This window comes from Balaenoptera borealis, assembly GCF_965194805.1.
Source record: "Balaenoptera borealis genome assembly, chromosome: 3".
Classification (NCBI taxonomy): domain Eukaryota; kingdom Metazoa; phylum Chordata; class Mammalia; order Artiodactyla; family Balaenopteridae; genus Balaenoptera; species Balaenoptera borealis.
Genome location: NC_138866.1, coordinates 134,435,137 through 134,450,810, shown reverse-complemented (window position 1 = coordinate 134,450,810; position 15,674 = coordinate 134,435,137). Strand labels below are relative to the sequence as shown.

General features: G+C 43.5%; 1 protein-coding gene across 13 annotated transcripts in view; it reads right to left on the bottom strand.

Annotated features, from left to right (window-relative positions):
• ADAMTS17 (ADAM metallopeptidase with thrombospondin type 1 motif 17) overlaps positions 1 to 15,674 on the bottom strand; it is a 354,337-nt gene that overhangs the window by 47,129 nt on the left and 291,534 nt on the right. The window contains exon 21 of one of the 13 annotated variants that reach the window (XM_082385142.1): positions 7,293 to 7,979. The exons of the other annotated variants lie outside the window; for them this stretch is intronic. Coding sequence (XP_082241268.1) covers positions 7,952 to 7,979 — 28 coding nt within the window. The 3' untranslated portion in view covers positions 7,293 to 7,951. Of the gene's footprint in view, positions 1 to 7,292; positions 7,980 to 15,674 lie in introns of those variants that run through there. 13 annotated transcript variants of the gene reach the window in all.

The following is a 15,674-nucleotide window of genomic DNA, read 5'->3' as shown; positions in this document are numbered from 1 at the left end:
GTCATTCTCGAGGAGGCAACCTGTGGGCCGTGGGAAGACTAGGCTGCTGAGGCCATCAGCTGAAAGTGCTCAACTAAGACTTTGTCTACCTGCCTAATATTTCAATGATCCCAATTCTGTCAGGTCTCTGTTGGCCTTAGGGTGTTGGAAAGGGGCTAGGCAGTTTGGGAATGATGATTTCTCAGGACACAAACAGGGCTTTGAATGCCCTTTTAAAGACTCTCTGTGCTCTGGTTCGTGGACGAGACTCAAATATTCCCAGCTCCCAGGAGCTCACTACTTGACAAAGCAGCTCCATCTGGATGGTCAGCCCTGATAACCACTCAGTTCTCACATCAGTCAGAATCGTCCTAAATCCCACCTGAAACCAAATCTGATGAGGCCATCCCACTGTTTGGAAACATCTAAGTTCTGATGATGAGGCAGTGAACGAAACAAAGCCCTGCCCTCTGAGTCTTCCTATTCTAATGAGGACAAACAGTAAACGGATGAACAATGTACAACAGAATACAATATAATGTAATAGAGTGTATATAACATATATGCAGAGAGAATATGCCACACCATAGTAAGTGCTTTAGAGAAAAGTAATGCAGCACAGGGCAGACCAGCAAGGAGATGAGGGGGGTTGGCACTATTTTATTCAAGGTGGCAAGGATGGCCTGGCATTTGGGCAGCGACTGGAAGGAAGTGAGGCATAAGCCCTGTGCTCTGTGGGAGAAGACTTGCAGGCAGAGGGCATAGCAGGTGCAAAGGCCCTGGTGGAGGGGTGTGCTGGCAGGGCTGAGGGGCAGTCCAGTGTGGCTGGGGGAGGGGGTGAGCAGGAGAGGGAGGGACATGAGAGGGAGCAGGGGGAGATTATGCAGGGCCTGGCTGGCTGCTGTGGCTCTTGCTTGAATGAGATGCAGTCCTGGAGGGTTTGGAGAAAGGAAGACACGCCTTCCAGGGCCACCCTGACTCTGTGTGGCTACCAGCCTACAATGGGTAGGGGTGGCAACAGGGAGAGTGGGGAGGAGGCTACTGCAATGGTCCAGGTGGGAGATAAGGGTGGCTTGAACCAGCTGGGGGTAGTGGAGGTGTTGGACTAAATGTTGAGAAGATGGGGCTACCCAGGCCCCTCCCTCCATCCCGACATGGTTTCTCCTTGTCCATTGGGGCAAGCTCAGGCCACCTCATCTAGAGCTCATCTCCAGTCCCCTTGGCAGAGCTCATCACTCTGCCCTTCACGGCCCAGGGACTAACTCTAGTGAAGCTCCTCCTGTCAGACCCCTTGCTCATGCTGCGGGGGATGGAAACACAGTGCTGGCCTCGGGATATGAGGACAAGTAACATACTGCCTGCAAATTGCTTATGGCAGCACCTGGCATACATAAGCCCTATAACATAACTAGTATTGCCATTATTTTGTGTTTCCTTGGTGGGAAATGGAGACTTCCCACATGCATGCAGCCTTGCTCCCATTTCAGTACCTGACAACTGCTTAAACATCACCGAAAGAATCAAACCAACTTCTACCCATTTTGTTCCCCTTTTAAGTTTTCTCTTCTCTTGATCAAAATAATTTGCAGATTCTCAATCCATTGTAAGTCTCTAATCAGTCACTACTGTTCTTAAAATGGGCTGATTTGTCATGGGCAGAATGGTCCAGATGTGATCTGAAAGCAGCAAGAGAGAATGTGATGATTTTCTCTTTAAATGGGGACTTGTTTTCATGAATACTCCCCAACTCTGCACTATTTCTTTTCTTTTTTTAAAGCAACCACATTGTACCTCTGTTAGTGCCTACTATGTTTTTCTCTCTCATGAACTGACTCTCAGCCAGATCTCCTTTGTCCTGGCCTTTTACAATTAACTTTGTGAAAATAAATGTTAGGTTTTAGGTTGAGACCTGTTCGGTATTATTGTGCTGACCCCAACTGTGAAATGGCTTAGAATCCTGCCCCTGTATTTTGTATTTCCTGTGCTTCCCAGGGCCGAGCCTTGGAAGTGGGACCTCTATGTCACACTCATGGGACTGTCACTGCCCTGGGCATGCGTGCCATTGCCATAGGGTACCAGCGTCTCCATTCCTGGCCACACAATCAGAGCATGTATTCTAGGGAATGTGGACGCCAACTCTGTTCACACAAAGGTCACATCCAGGACACCTGGGGGAATGGTGAACTGCTGGGAGGACTCAGCAGTCCTGCCTCGGGGGCTCCTCCTGCCCCATCACTGGCTGGAAAAGTCAGATCTGTGGGGGTCAGATTCCCGTAGAGCTGGGAGGGACCGCCAGCCCTCCAGGTTCTCCTCTCCTTTACCTCTGGTGTCTGGTGCTTTGCAAAAGGATAACAGAATGGAAAAGAGCCCATGCATCCCTCCTCCTCTTTCCAGAAGAATCCTCAGACCTATCCCCGCCTGAAACGCGTGATGAGCCGCCGACAAGACGGCTGTTTGTCACAGGTGCACCTGCTTCAGGTTATCGGAGCTATTTTTCAGCTGGACCTTTTTGCTTCTGATCTTGACAAACACCTCAGTGAGGTATGGGGAGAAAAGGTGGCCTTCCTAAAACTTCGTTTTTGGTGGCTGAAAGAATCTACTTCCCCTGAAGGACCTTGGCTGCAGGAGGCCCATCTAGGGCAGTGGGATGACATCGCACACCCAGACATCAGAGTAAAATCCCATTGATCCCAAGTCTAGTAACTTGGGAAAGGCCTGCAGTTCCACAACAATGTATATTACAATTACAATGTAAGTCTGAGCTTTTTTCACTCTTATCCTCTGAAAACCTTAACAGCGCCATTCATTAGCCAAGTTTGAGTTAGCAGTTCTTCTTAAAAGCAATAAAACTGTAATTCTTGATGAAGCCACCATTAACACTTCCCTAATCCAGGCCCCTCCCCTGTTCCCACAGGGTCAGAACAGCCTCTCCTGTCCAGCACAGGTGTAGCTCCTCTGCACACACTTCAAGTTCAATCATTCTAATCGGGTACAGTTTTCCACCATTATCTGTGGTTTCACTTTCCCCAGTTTCAGTTACTGAAAACATTAAATGGAAAACTCCAGAAATAAACAATTCATAAGTTTAAACTGCACGCTGTTGTGAGCAGTGGGATGAAATCTCCCACCAACCCAATTGGTCCCGCCTGGACGTGAACCATCCCTTTGCCTGGCTTATCCACGCTGTATAGGCTCCCTGCCGGTTAGCACAGGAAATACATAGTATGTAAGTATCTATAGGGTTCAGTATTATCATGGGTTTCAGGCATCTACTGGGGGGCTTGGGATGTATGGCCCGCAGATGAGGGGGGACTACTAGGCCTTGGGCAGCTCTGTCACTACCTGAGACCCTATATTCTTTTTTAATTGCTGCTGTAGCAAATTGCCATAAACTTAATGGCTCAAAACAGCACAGATTGATTATCTTACATTTCTAGAGGTTGGAAATCTGACGTGGGTCTCACTGGGCTAAAATCAAGGTGCTGGCAGGGCTGTTTCCTTCTGGAGACTCCAGGAAGACTCTGCTTCCTTGCCTTTTCCAGCTTCTAGACACTGCCCCGATTCCCTGGCTTGTGGTGCCTTCTTCAGCCTTCAAAGCCAGCAACTCAGGCCGAGTTCTTCTCACATCACATCACTCCAACCTTCTCTTCTGCTTCCGTCTTCTGCTTTTAGGACCCTTGTGATTACACTGGACCCACTCAGATAATCCAGCATAAGCCGGCTGATTAGCAAACTGTATTAGTTTGCTAGAGCTGCCGTGAAAAGTACCAGAAGCTGGGTGGCTTAAAACAACAGAAATTTATTCTCTTACGGCTCTGGAGGCCGGAAGTTAAAAATCCAAGTGTTGGCAGGGTGGGTTCCTTCTGAGGACACTGAGGAGTCGGTTCCATGCCTCTCTCCTGGCTCTGGTGACATCTTTCAGGGGAGACCCATGCAACCTAATTCCACCTGCAGCTCTAACTTTCCTTTGACAAGTAACCTAACACTTTCATGAGTTCCAGGGATTAGGATGTAGACATCTTTGGGGGTCATTATTTTGCCTACTACACGCATCACATTAACAGTCCTGAGAAATTTTATCTTACGTTCAAAATTCAGTTTCTATTCAGTCTTGATTTGGCTGAGACTTAAACTAGGTAAAGATCTCATGAAATCTGCTGAAATGTGACAGTCTCACAAAGAAACAATGGCATCTTCAGGATCACATTCTTCTAACACAGTTATTTTATGTTGAATATAAAGTGAATCTCAAGTATAGACAACCAAAAAGAGTACACTGGTGGGTCATTTATTTTCAACAACTTCATATTGTAAAAAAAATGTGAGCTGTTGTATTTCAACACAACAAGTGTTCAAGATAACAAGTGGTCTGTCCATGGTGTCAACTTTATCCATCTCCAAAATGGGTCAGTAGTAAGGATCTGGCATTGACTGAGCACCTAATCTGTGCCTATCTCTGAATCAGGAACGTTCCTTACATTAGCTAAATTAATCAAAGTAAGGAAACTAGATGACTGTATGTGATTCTCTGAGCATCTGTTATAGAGACATGCAAATTCCAAGCATAGCATCAAATATGCTTGTAAAATACCATGTATTTTACATGTAAAATACCACAGCATGAAAAGAAGGATATGAAACAGTCCAAAAACTCCAGAAAGCTGCAGGGCAGGTTAAAGAGATTTCTGCTACTGGGATGGTTACTTTGTCCAACCTCATCTTATCTGTCCCCCAGACACGTGGATATCAACTTCATGCCAAGCCCTGAATCAAGGGCCAGGGCACTCAGCTCAGCATCCCACCTTCACAAAGCTCAGTCAAGTGTGTGGTCCTTGGGGGAGAGGGAAGCATGTAAACAGGCAATGTCTTCACTATCTGCTAAGTGCAGCGGAGGAAATGGAGCTTGAGTTGGGTCCTGAAGTCAAAGTGAAGTTGGCCAACCAAAGAAGCAGGGCTCAGTGCTCTGACAGACAGCGCCTGCCCATGAAGTGTTGAGGAACAACTGCGAGTTTGGGATGGCCAATCCTTGGAGGGTACTTCAGGGTGGGTAAGAGGGAGGTTTCCTTGGGCAGTATCCAGTAATCATGTGCCCTGGGGCAAGATGATGGTTTTCATGAAGGCAGTGGAGAAATGGAAAACAGGCACTGATACAAGACTATGAAAGGGTTTTGACAGGGCTTTGGGTATGTGGGGTCATGGAGAGAAAGGAGGCAAGAATCAAGCTCAGGATTCTGACTGGTCCAGAGGATGCTGGTGGTGCCTCCACTGGGAGGGAGGACACAGGGAGGGGAGTTGGCCTGGGGGCAGAAGGGTGGGCACCACTTTGAAGGCAGTCGCTGGGTCGCTGAGTGGTGCTGGGAAGGGTCTGCAGGTGCAGTTCTGGCGTTCAAGGGTGCTGCCTGATTGGAGACACAGGGTTGGAAGTCAAAAGCAATAAATCCTGGTAGACATCAAGGGTAAGAACAACTCATCCAGGGAGCTTATACAGGAGGACAGAGGGCAGGGGCAGGGGCTGGGGAATACAAGCACCTGGGGTTGGAATCAGTCATGGGAGGCTCTGAGGAGCAGGAGAAGAGGCGACGAGCAAGGCTAGGGAGGGCAGGAGGACGGTGCAAGAGACGCCAGGAAGGGTTGGTTGAATGAGGCCTGAAGAGCATCCCCTGGATTTAGCCATGAGGACAGGTTGCTGACCCGGGGGAGAACTGGGGAGAAGGGTTGCCAGTGCTGTAAATGCAGAGTGGAATGAGGGTGAAGAGGAGAGGCCTTGCGGGCGCCCCTTAGCAGATTTGGTTTGATGCCTACAGAGTGGGCTCCACAGACCCTCAATCTTGGGGTGACACCCAAGCTTTGGAAACAAGACCTGATGCGAGCTGTCTCATGACTTGGGAGCCTCTGGTCAAGCAGACTGCGCGTGGGCGGGAAGCATGAGTGAGAACGTGAGAGGGGACATCTGCGTGAGAAGGAAATGCTGCGTATGGCTGAGGGCTGGAAGCAGTGGCTCCAGGACAGACAGGGAGCTTCCTCTCGTGGACCCATCTGTCTAGAAAGGCCACTCCTGCCCACTGGCAGTGCCTCATGGAAGTCATCTGGGCCAAATGGCAGAGTAGATGACCTGTGGGAGACCTGTGCCACGTCCGAGACGCAGGAGGCCAGCAGGGGAGGGAGGCCAGGGACCTGGCGGTGGGCAGCATGTGTGAGGGGAAGGCCCGGCCTCAACCAGGGCTTGGCTGCTGTCTCCCCTTGGGATTTGGTGACCTGGGTCAGTGGGCCAGTGGGTCAGTGCACCTTGATAAAGAGTCTGGCCTGAAGAGTGATCCTGTCCATTCCTAGCCCAGGAAGTCTCAGGCAGTCTGATTTGGAAAGCAAACAGATCAAAGATCTCATTTCTCATTTCTCCTCTGCCAAGAGAGAGTTTGAAGGAACAGGCCTGCATTTCCCCCTGTGGGTCAGCCCCATGTCTCCAAGGTGTCCCTCCCGTTTGTGCCCAGTCCTTTCCCACCACCATCTTGCCTTCACACCCACCTGAACTCCCAGAGGAAGGTGGCTCAGGGCCTGTTGGTCTTGCTTCACGGATGGAGAAACCGACTTGGAGAGACAGCAAGACTGGCCTAAGGCCCGCTAGCTATTAAGTGGGTGGGTCCTCTGTGCCCCAACCCAGAAGCTTCCTTTTTGTATTTATACAATCTTGCTCTGGTTAGGGAATACCTGACCAACCTCATCAGGATGCCCTGAGAGTAAAAGGTGCCCACTTACTAGAATCAGACATTCTCAAAGTCTCAGAAGGTCACATTCAGGACGCTGGTGTCAGATGGGCCTGGACTTGAGTCCACTCCACCGACTTGCCAGCTGTGTGACCTTGGACAAGTCAGTACTCAAGCCTCTGCCACACGGTCAGCGCAGGCCTCGCACTCTATGGGCCTGATAACTAGCAGCTGTTATTATTGCTGTAACTATTACTCTCAGTCTAGGCATCCATCGCATTCAGAGGAGCTGCTATTCCTCAAAGCCCTCTGGAATGGGCAGTCTATGCGGGCATTCAGAACCAAAACAAATTAGTTTTAATTTTTAAAAAATTTTCAATAAATTTGTGTGATTCAGATGAGAGGAATATGAAAAACCTGTTTGAGTGCTGAGTCCTATAACTTGGTGCGAGCTATCTCTCTCCTCTGAGCACCTGGCCCTCATCCATAAAGCAGGGGCAAGAACTGGGCGCACAGCTGTGAGGACCCGATGGTGACCTTACGGCACGTAAAGGCCCCAGGGAGATGCCTGCAGGGGAGCTCCAAGGATGGGAGTCTCTTCCCTCTCTCCCTGGTGCAGGGCTGCTGGCCCCTAGGCTGTGAACGTCTGGCCAAGGTCAGGCTAACACCGCTCTGCCTTCCCGTGGATGACAAGGCCTCTCCCAGGGCACCCGGGCTGTGGTCACCACGTGTGCCGCCAGCCTGGGGTGAGGAGACGTGGCAGAGGCCGGCTGGCCAAGAGCCGGGACCTCCTGGGCCTTGTCCCAAAAACACCACGGAGGACTCGGCAGCGACAGACTCTCTGTCTGCCCGAGCCACTCTCACAGCTCAGGGCAGATTGGAGCCAGCAACTCCGTTATGAGAACAATCAAAACACATGTGCCATTTAAAGTCTCCGAAGATACGTGGCTGCTTTTATTGAACAGATGTCTGTGAAAGGAGTGGGGTAAGGAGGTACAACCCGGACTTAGCAAGCTGGGCTGTGATGTTCTCCCAGGGGACAGAGGGGGACGCTTTAGAGCTGCATACGAAGTTTCAATTCAGCATTTCTCCATTTAACCTTGAGAATTATGAGTTCTCATATATATTTCCCTGAAAAGTAATATTATTCACATATTTGTTTTTTATAGGAGGAAATGAGAGCCTGGAGTGCATGATGAGGAGCGAATACATCGGCCTGTGCATGTGAGCTTCTGCTGGAGGACATAATTCCATCCTGAAATCAGGCTGGGTCAGGGTCTGAGAACTTGCTGCGTTTTCCTGAAAAGGTTCTTGAGTCACTGTGGTTAGTTTTCAAGTGCTGGGGAAAGGAAGAGAAAGGAAGGAAGGAAGGGAGTGAGGGAGGGAGGGAGAAGGGAAGGAAGGGAAGACTTCAATGCTTTGCTAAAACATGGCTTAAGGGAAAATGTTTTAAGAATGATTTCTCTAGATATTGCACCAGCTAACCGTTTCAGGAGCTTCCTATGTGCCAGGCAATGTCCTCAGCACTTAACATGACTCAAATTATTTGATCCCTGTAACAATCCTTTGGAGAGCCATTCTACAGGTGAGGAAATCAAGGCACAGAGAGGTTAAGTGGCTTGCCCAAGGTCATACATTAGCAAGTAGAAGAACTATTTTAACAGTTCCAATGAGACATAGTTCACATACCATACAATTCATCCATGTAAAGAGAACAATTCAGTATATTCTGAAATATATTGTGGTGGTGTGAAATCACCACCACAATCAATTTTAGAATATTTTTATTACCCCCAAAAGAAACTCCACACCTCTTAGCTGTCATCTCCCAATACATGCCCCCCTCCCATCCCTCTCAGCCCCAGGCAATCACTAATCTACTTTTTGTCTCTATAGATTTGCCTCTTCTGGACATTTCATATAAATGGAATCACATAACATGTGGTTCTTTGTGCCTAGCTTCTTTCACTTAGCATAATGTTTCCAAGGCTCATCCATGTTATAGCATCTATTAGTATTTCATTCCTTTTTATCATTGAATAATACTTGATTGTATAGATACACCATGTTTATTTATCGGTTCATCAGCTGATGGACATTTGGGTTGTTTCCACATTTCGGCTATTAGGAATAATGCTGCAATGAGCATCTGTGTACAATTTTTGTGTGGACATATGTTCTCATTTTTTTGAGTATATACCAAGGAGTGGAATTGCTGGATCGTATGCTAACGCTAAGTTTAACAATTTGAGAAATGCCAGACTGTTTCCAAAGCAGCTACACCATTTTGCATTTCTACAGTAGTGTATGAAATTCTAAATTCTCCACACTCTCATAAATTTTTTCTATTATCTATCATTTTGATTATAGCCATCCTAGTGGGTGAGAAGTGGTATCCCATTGTGGTTTCATTTTACTGTGGTAAAATGTATACAAAATTTACCATTTTTACCACTTTGCAGTGTACACTTCAGTAGCATTAAATACATTCACATTGTTGTATAACCCTCACCATTCTCTCCCAAACTTTTCATCTTCCCAAACTGAATTCTAGATTCATTAAACAATAACTTCCTATTACCCTCTCCCCCCAGCCCCTGGCAACTATCATCCTACTTTCTGTGTCTATGACTTTGGCTGCTCCAGGTACCTCATATAAGTGGAATCATACAATGTTTGTTCTTTTGTGACTATCTAATTTCACTTAGCATAATGTCCTCAAGGTTCATCCATGTTGCAGCATGTGTCAGAATTTCCTTCCTTTTGAAGGCTGAGTAATATTCCATTGTACACATGTAACACATTTCATTTATCCATTTGTCCAGAGAGGGACACTTGTGTTGCTTCCACCTTTTGACTATTGTGCATAGTGCTGCTATGAAGATGGTTGTACAAATTTCTGTTTGAGTCCTTGCTTTCAGTTCTTTTGGGTATATACCCAGAAGTGAAATTGCTGGATCACATGGTAATTCTGTGTTTAATTTTTTGAGGAACCACCATACTGTTTCCCACAGTGGCTGTACCATTTGACATTCCATTCAACAATGTAGAAGGGTTCCAATTTCACCACATCCTCACCAACACTTATTTGCTGTTTTTAATAATAACTATCCTCATGGGTATGAAGTGGTTACCTCATTGTGGTTTGATTGGAATTTCCCTAATGATTAGTGATGATGAGCATTTTTTCATGTACTTATTGGCCATGTGCATATCTTCTTTGGAGAAATGAGTAAACATGTTCTTTGCCTATTTCTTAATTGGGTGCCTTTTGTTGTTTAGTTGTAGGAATTCTTTATACATTCTGCATATTGCTTCTTTATCAAGTATATGATTTGCAAATATTTTCTCCCATTCTTTGGGTTGCCTTTTCACTTTGTTGATTATGTCCTTTGATACAAAAAAGTTTTTAATTTTGAAGTCCAATTTATCTATTTTTCCTTCTGTTGCCTATGCTTTTGGTGTCATATCTAAGAAGTCATTACCAAATCCAATGTAATGAAGCTTTTTTCCTATGTTTTATTCCGAGTTTTATCTTTAACTCTTATATTTAGGTCTTTGCTCCATTTTGAGCTTATTTTTGTACATGGTATAAGGTAAAGGTCCAACTTCATTCTTTTGTATTTTGATATCCAGTTTCCCCAATACTACTTGTTGAATTTCATTGTGGTTTTGATTTGTATTTCCCTGATGGCTGATGATGTTGAGCATCTTCTCATGTGCTTATTGGCCATTTGTGTATCTTCTTTTGAGAATGTCTGTTCAATTTGTGTTCTACTAAATGTGTGAAAAACATGTTTCCTATTGTTAGTGACTCAATACTGTTTTACTAAAGAATTGCATAATCTGAGAAAGTTTCAATAATAAAGAAAATTCACATTAGCAAAAAAAAAAAAAAGAATGTTCAGATGATTTGCCCATTTTTTAATTGGGTTATTTGTTTTCTTTATTATTGAGTTGTAAGAGTTTTTGATATGGTCTAGATAAAATTATTTTTTCAGATATAAGATTTATGAAAACATTTTTTTCCCTTCTTTGGGTTATCTTTTCATTTTCTTCATGGCCTTGAAGAACAAAAGTTTTAAATTTTTATAATGTTCAGTTTATTTCTTTCTTTCGTTGCTTGTGCTTTTGCTTTCATATCTAAGAAACCATTGCCTAATCTAGAGTCAGGAAGATTTATGCCTATGTTTTCCTGTAAGAGTTTTATAGCTTTAGCACTTACATGTAGGCGCTTGATCCATTTTGAGTTAATTTTTTGTCTATGGTATAAGCTAGGGATCCAACTTCTATCTTTTGTACGTGGACATCCAGAGTCTCAGTACCGTTTATAGAAAAGATGATTCTTTCTCTATTGCATTGTTGAAAATTAACTGATAGTAAATGTGAGAATATTTATTTACTCATTTATATTACATTGTTCTATATGTCTCTCTTTATGCAAGTCCCATACTGTCTTGATTACTCCAGTTTTGTAGTAATCTTTGAAACTAAGAAGCATAAGTCCTCCAACTTTGTTCTTATCTTTAAAGATTGTATTGACTATTTGGAACCCTTTGCAATTCCACATAAATTTTAGGATCAGCTTGTTCATTTGCGCAATAAAGACAGCTGGAATTTTGATAGGGATTTATGTTTTATCAGTAGATCAATTTGAGGAGTATTGCCCTCTTAACAACACTAAGCCTTCTAATGGGATGTATTTAGATATTCATTAACATCTTTCAATAATGTTTTGTCATTTGCAGTGTATAAGTCTTTTGTTAAATTTATTCCAAAGTATTTTATTGTTTTTGATGCTACTGTAAATGGAACTATTCTCTTCATTTCCTTTTCAGACTATTCATTGCAAGGGTATAGAAAAAGAATTGATTTTTGTATATCATTCTCACATCCTGTAACCTTGCTCAACTCGTATGTTAAAAACAACAAGCCCAAAGTGGTATCATTTGCCCCCCATGAAAGCAAACAAATACTTAATTACAGTTTCAATCCCTTCCAGAAATGTGACCTTTAAGAGTCAATCTGAAATTTCCTGATCAACACTAGTGAGGTAATGTTATGATAAAGCCCTTCCCTTCCCCCAGAAGAAGATGGTCTGGATTGAAGCAATCTTTTCTTTTGTTAATACTTTTCTTGCCCACCCTCTTTCTGCCAGTAAAAATCTCCCATTTGTACAACCCCTTGGAGTGCTCTTCTAGTTGCTAGATGGGATCCTGACTGATGCATGAGTTGATAAATAAAGCCAATTAGATCTTTGAATTTACTCAGTTGAATTTTGTTTTTCCAGAAAATATATTAGTTCTAGTAGCTCTTTACTGGATTCTTCAGAATTTTCTATATGGAAGATCATGTCATCTGCAAATACATATAGTTTTACATCTCTAACCTAGATGCCTTTTTTTTTTTTTTTTCATTTTCTTGCCTAATTGCCCTGGCTAGAACCACCAGTACAATGTTGAATATAAGCAGTGAAAACAGACATTCTTGTCTTGTTCCTCTCTTAGGGGAAAAGCCTTTAGTCTTTCACCGTTAAGTATGACGGTTCCTGTGGGCTTTTGGTAGATCCCTTCATGAGGTTGAGGAAATTCCCGTCTATTCCTAGTTTGTTGAGTGTCTTGATCATGAAAGAGTATTGAATTTTGAAAATACTTTGTGTGTGTTTGTGTTAATTGAGACAATAATGTGGTTTTGTCTTTTATTCTACTGATGTGATTGATATATTACATTATTTGATTTTCAGATGATAAATGGACCTTGCATTCCCAGCATAAGTTTCCACTTGATCATGGTATATAATACTTTTTATATTGCTGGATTCAATTTACTAATATTTTGTTGAGGATTTTTGTGTCTATATTCATAAGCAATATTGGCATGTAGTTTTCTTGTGATGTCTTTGTCTGGTTTTGTTATCAGGGTAATACTGGCCTCATAGAATGAGTTGTAAAGTGCTTTCTTTTCTACTTTTTGGAAGAGATTGTGAAAAATTGATACTAATTCTTCCTTAGATGTTTGGTAAAATTCACTCACTAGTAAAGCCATCTGATCCTGGGCTTTTTTTCTGTGGGAATTTTTTTATTACTAATTCAATCTCTTTACTTGTTATGGATCTGTTCAGGTTATCTATTTATTCTTGAGTCAGTTACAGTAGTTTGTATTTCTAGGAATTTTGTCTGTTTCATCTAATTAATATAACTTTTTGTTATACCAGAATATTTTTGGTTTTTCAATATAGTAACACCAAATCTCCAGATAATAACAGGAACAAGTAGAGGCTGTTTGAGGGTCACATGCACTAAGGGCACTGTGTTGTTTAGGAAGAGGCTAGCGATTCTGAGTACTTTGGACTCTACTTAAACCATTATAGTTAAGGTACCTGGGTCACATTTAAGGATAACCATCAAAAGAACAGAAATATAATCCACAGCTTCCCAAAAATAGGGAGAAAAAAAGAAATGTTAATTGTTAGTTCTGAATATTTTGTAATTTCCAAAATCATTTCCTCCTAACCCATGAGTTATATATATTTTTAATTTCCAAAAATATAGAGAAAAGTGGGTCACTATCTTTTTACTGCTTATTCCCAATGTATTTTTCTTGTGGTCAGAAAGCATGGTGTGTTTTGTTATCTTGGTTACCATAAATACAGCCTTATCAATCAGTGGGAATGGGGTGAACTAGCCATTACATAATACAGAGGAGAGGCAACAGGTTATCATATGGAAGAAATTAATTCATTGCCTCAGCTCATACTATACAGAAAAATACATTCTGGATGTGTTAAAGTCTTCTTATATGCAAGAAAAGCCAAACCTTAAAAGTTCTGGAAGAACACATAGGAAAACATATTTGTAGTTGAAAAGTCAGGAAGAAATTGTCAAACACGACAAAAGAAGCACAATTCCTAAATTTAAAGTTAACCAATTTAACTAAATTAAAGATAAAAGCTTCTATTCAAAGACACCATAGGTGAAAAAAGAGGCCTCAAATAAGGGAAAATATTTACAATCCAAGATGTATAAAGAATGCTCGTAAATCAATTAGTAAGAGATAAGTAGCCCAACAGGATAATGCGCAAACAACAGGAGGATAAATCACAGAAAAAATATAAATATCCTCTTAACATATGAAAACACTCAACCTCACTACAGCACAGGGGAATTAAAAAAATCAAACAATGAGGCACCATTTCCTCCCCACCAGATGGCAACACTACAAAGTCTGACTAAACCAAATTTGTTCATGACTGGAGCAATGGGATCCCTTACAGTGCTGGTGACACGGTAACGTTAGGTTAAGCCTTTGGAGGAAAGCTCAAGGTGTGCAGACCTATGACTGTGTAATTACACTTCTGGGATACAACTTGCACATGTGTCTAAGGAAACTGGACAAGGATGGTCACTGCATAATTGTTTACATAAGCCCCAACTGGCAAACAACCCAAATGTCCATCAATGGCAAATGACTAAATACCTAAGATGAAATCACATAGAGCAAAGAAAATGGCTGTACCAGAGCCACAGTGGCAACGTGGCTAGATCCCAAAGGCAAGATAAACATACATACGCTCAGAGCTTGTTTAAATGCACCAAACAATACTCTCTTGTTTGTGGATATATGCATATATGGTAAAAGTTTGAAAATTAGCGGGGGAAGCATACCCACTAATGGAGGAGGGGAGAAGAATAGCACTGGGAGGGGTCAAGGGGGACTTTTAATGTATCTGTATTATATTATTTTAATAACATGCTATTACTTTAGATTACTTAAAATATGGCAATCATGAAAATCTGTTAAAATTGGGAGGTGTGGGCATAGTTGTTTATTAGTTAAACTCAGACTTTTCTGTACATATAAACATTTTTATAAGAAAAATGCTTACACAACCCAGAGCCAGGTCAGTATGTACTAACTGACCTTGACTTCTGAGAGTGGCAGCGACTGTGGTCAACTGAGAATGAACACGGTGCCTGTCCTGGGAGCCACCGGGCTCCAGCCCACAGTTGCCATGTGGGTCAAGTATTGCCACATCTTTCCTTTTTAAAAGTAATGTTGAAAATTCAGAGTCTTATTGCAATCTGGTTTTAAAATGTTGGAAATGAACTCTAAAACCTTAAGACGCCTGTGCAGGCCAAGCCATGTCTGCTGTGGAATTTGGTTCCACAGCCTCTGGTCTAGGACTTCTCACTTTAATTTTCCAAGGAGGCAGCTATGGTGGTTCTGAACCTAAACCAGAGAGGCTGGATGTGTGTCTTCCTCTGGCTCTGACCTGAAGAGGCCACTCTATACCACTGGCTCGCCACACGGGTCCTCCGTCAATGCTTTGTCCCCACCTTCCTGTAATTTGTCTTTTGGTTGGCTTAATAGGTGAGTCCCAAGAATTTTGTCCTAAAACGATTAGGAAAAAAAAGACTCCCCCAGATTCATGATGTGACATGGTTTTCCCAAGACAGCAGTCTGAGTGGTACCAATTCGAAACCAACACCAAAATCCTGAAGAGTGGGCTGTAGAAATACCCAGAGGCCTGAGTAACGCCAGCAGGAGCCCCTGCCCAGCTGGCCCAGCTGCCCAGCCCCACAAAATTATTCAACATGAAAACATGCAAGCAGACCTCCCTGACATTCCACCCCGCCACTGCCTCGCTTTGGCTATGAAAATGCTCAGAATTTCACAAGATTCTCTGAAAATGTTCCTAGGGGGAGTTCTCCAGAGTTGGAGTGAGCCAGCTCTGTGTCTTCTGGAAGGGGTACAGAGGGGAAAGGCCGTTGTGCTCAGAGGGGCAGGGGCAGGGCGCCAACACGACCAGCCTGAAAAGCTGGCTGACTCTGTCTCCAAGCTCGCCCTGCAAGGGTTCTGGCGTGCAGCTTTATGAGCAAGGGAATTTACAGCTCTGCCCGCTTCCCCACACACGACTATCTTTAATTTCAAGCCTCACATTTGCTCCCTGTGCCCCTCCTGCCAAAGGCGCTTCCGGACACCCCCAGAGCAGGC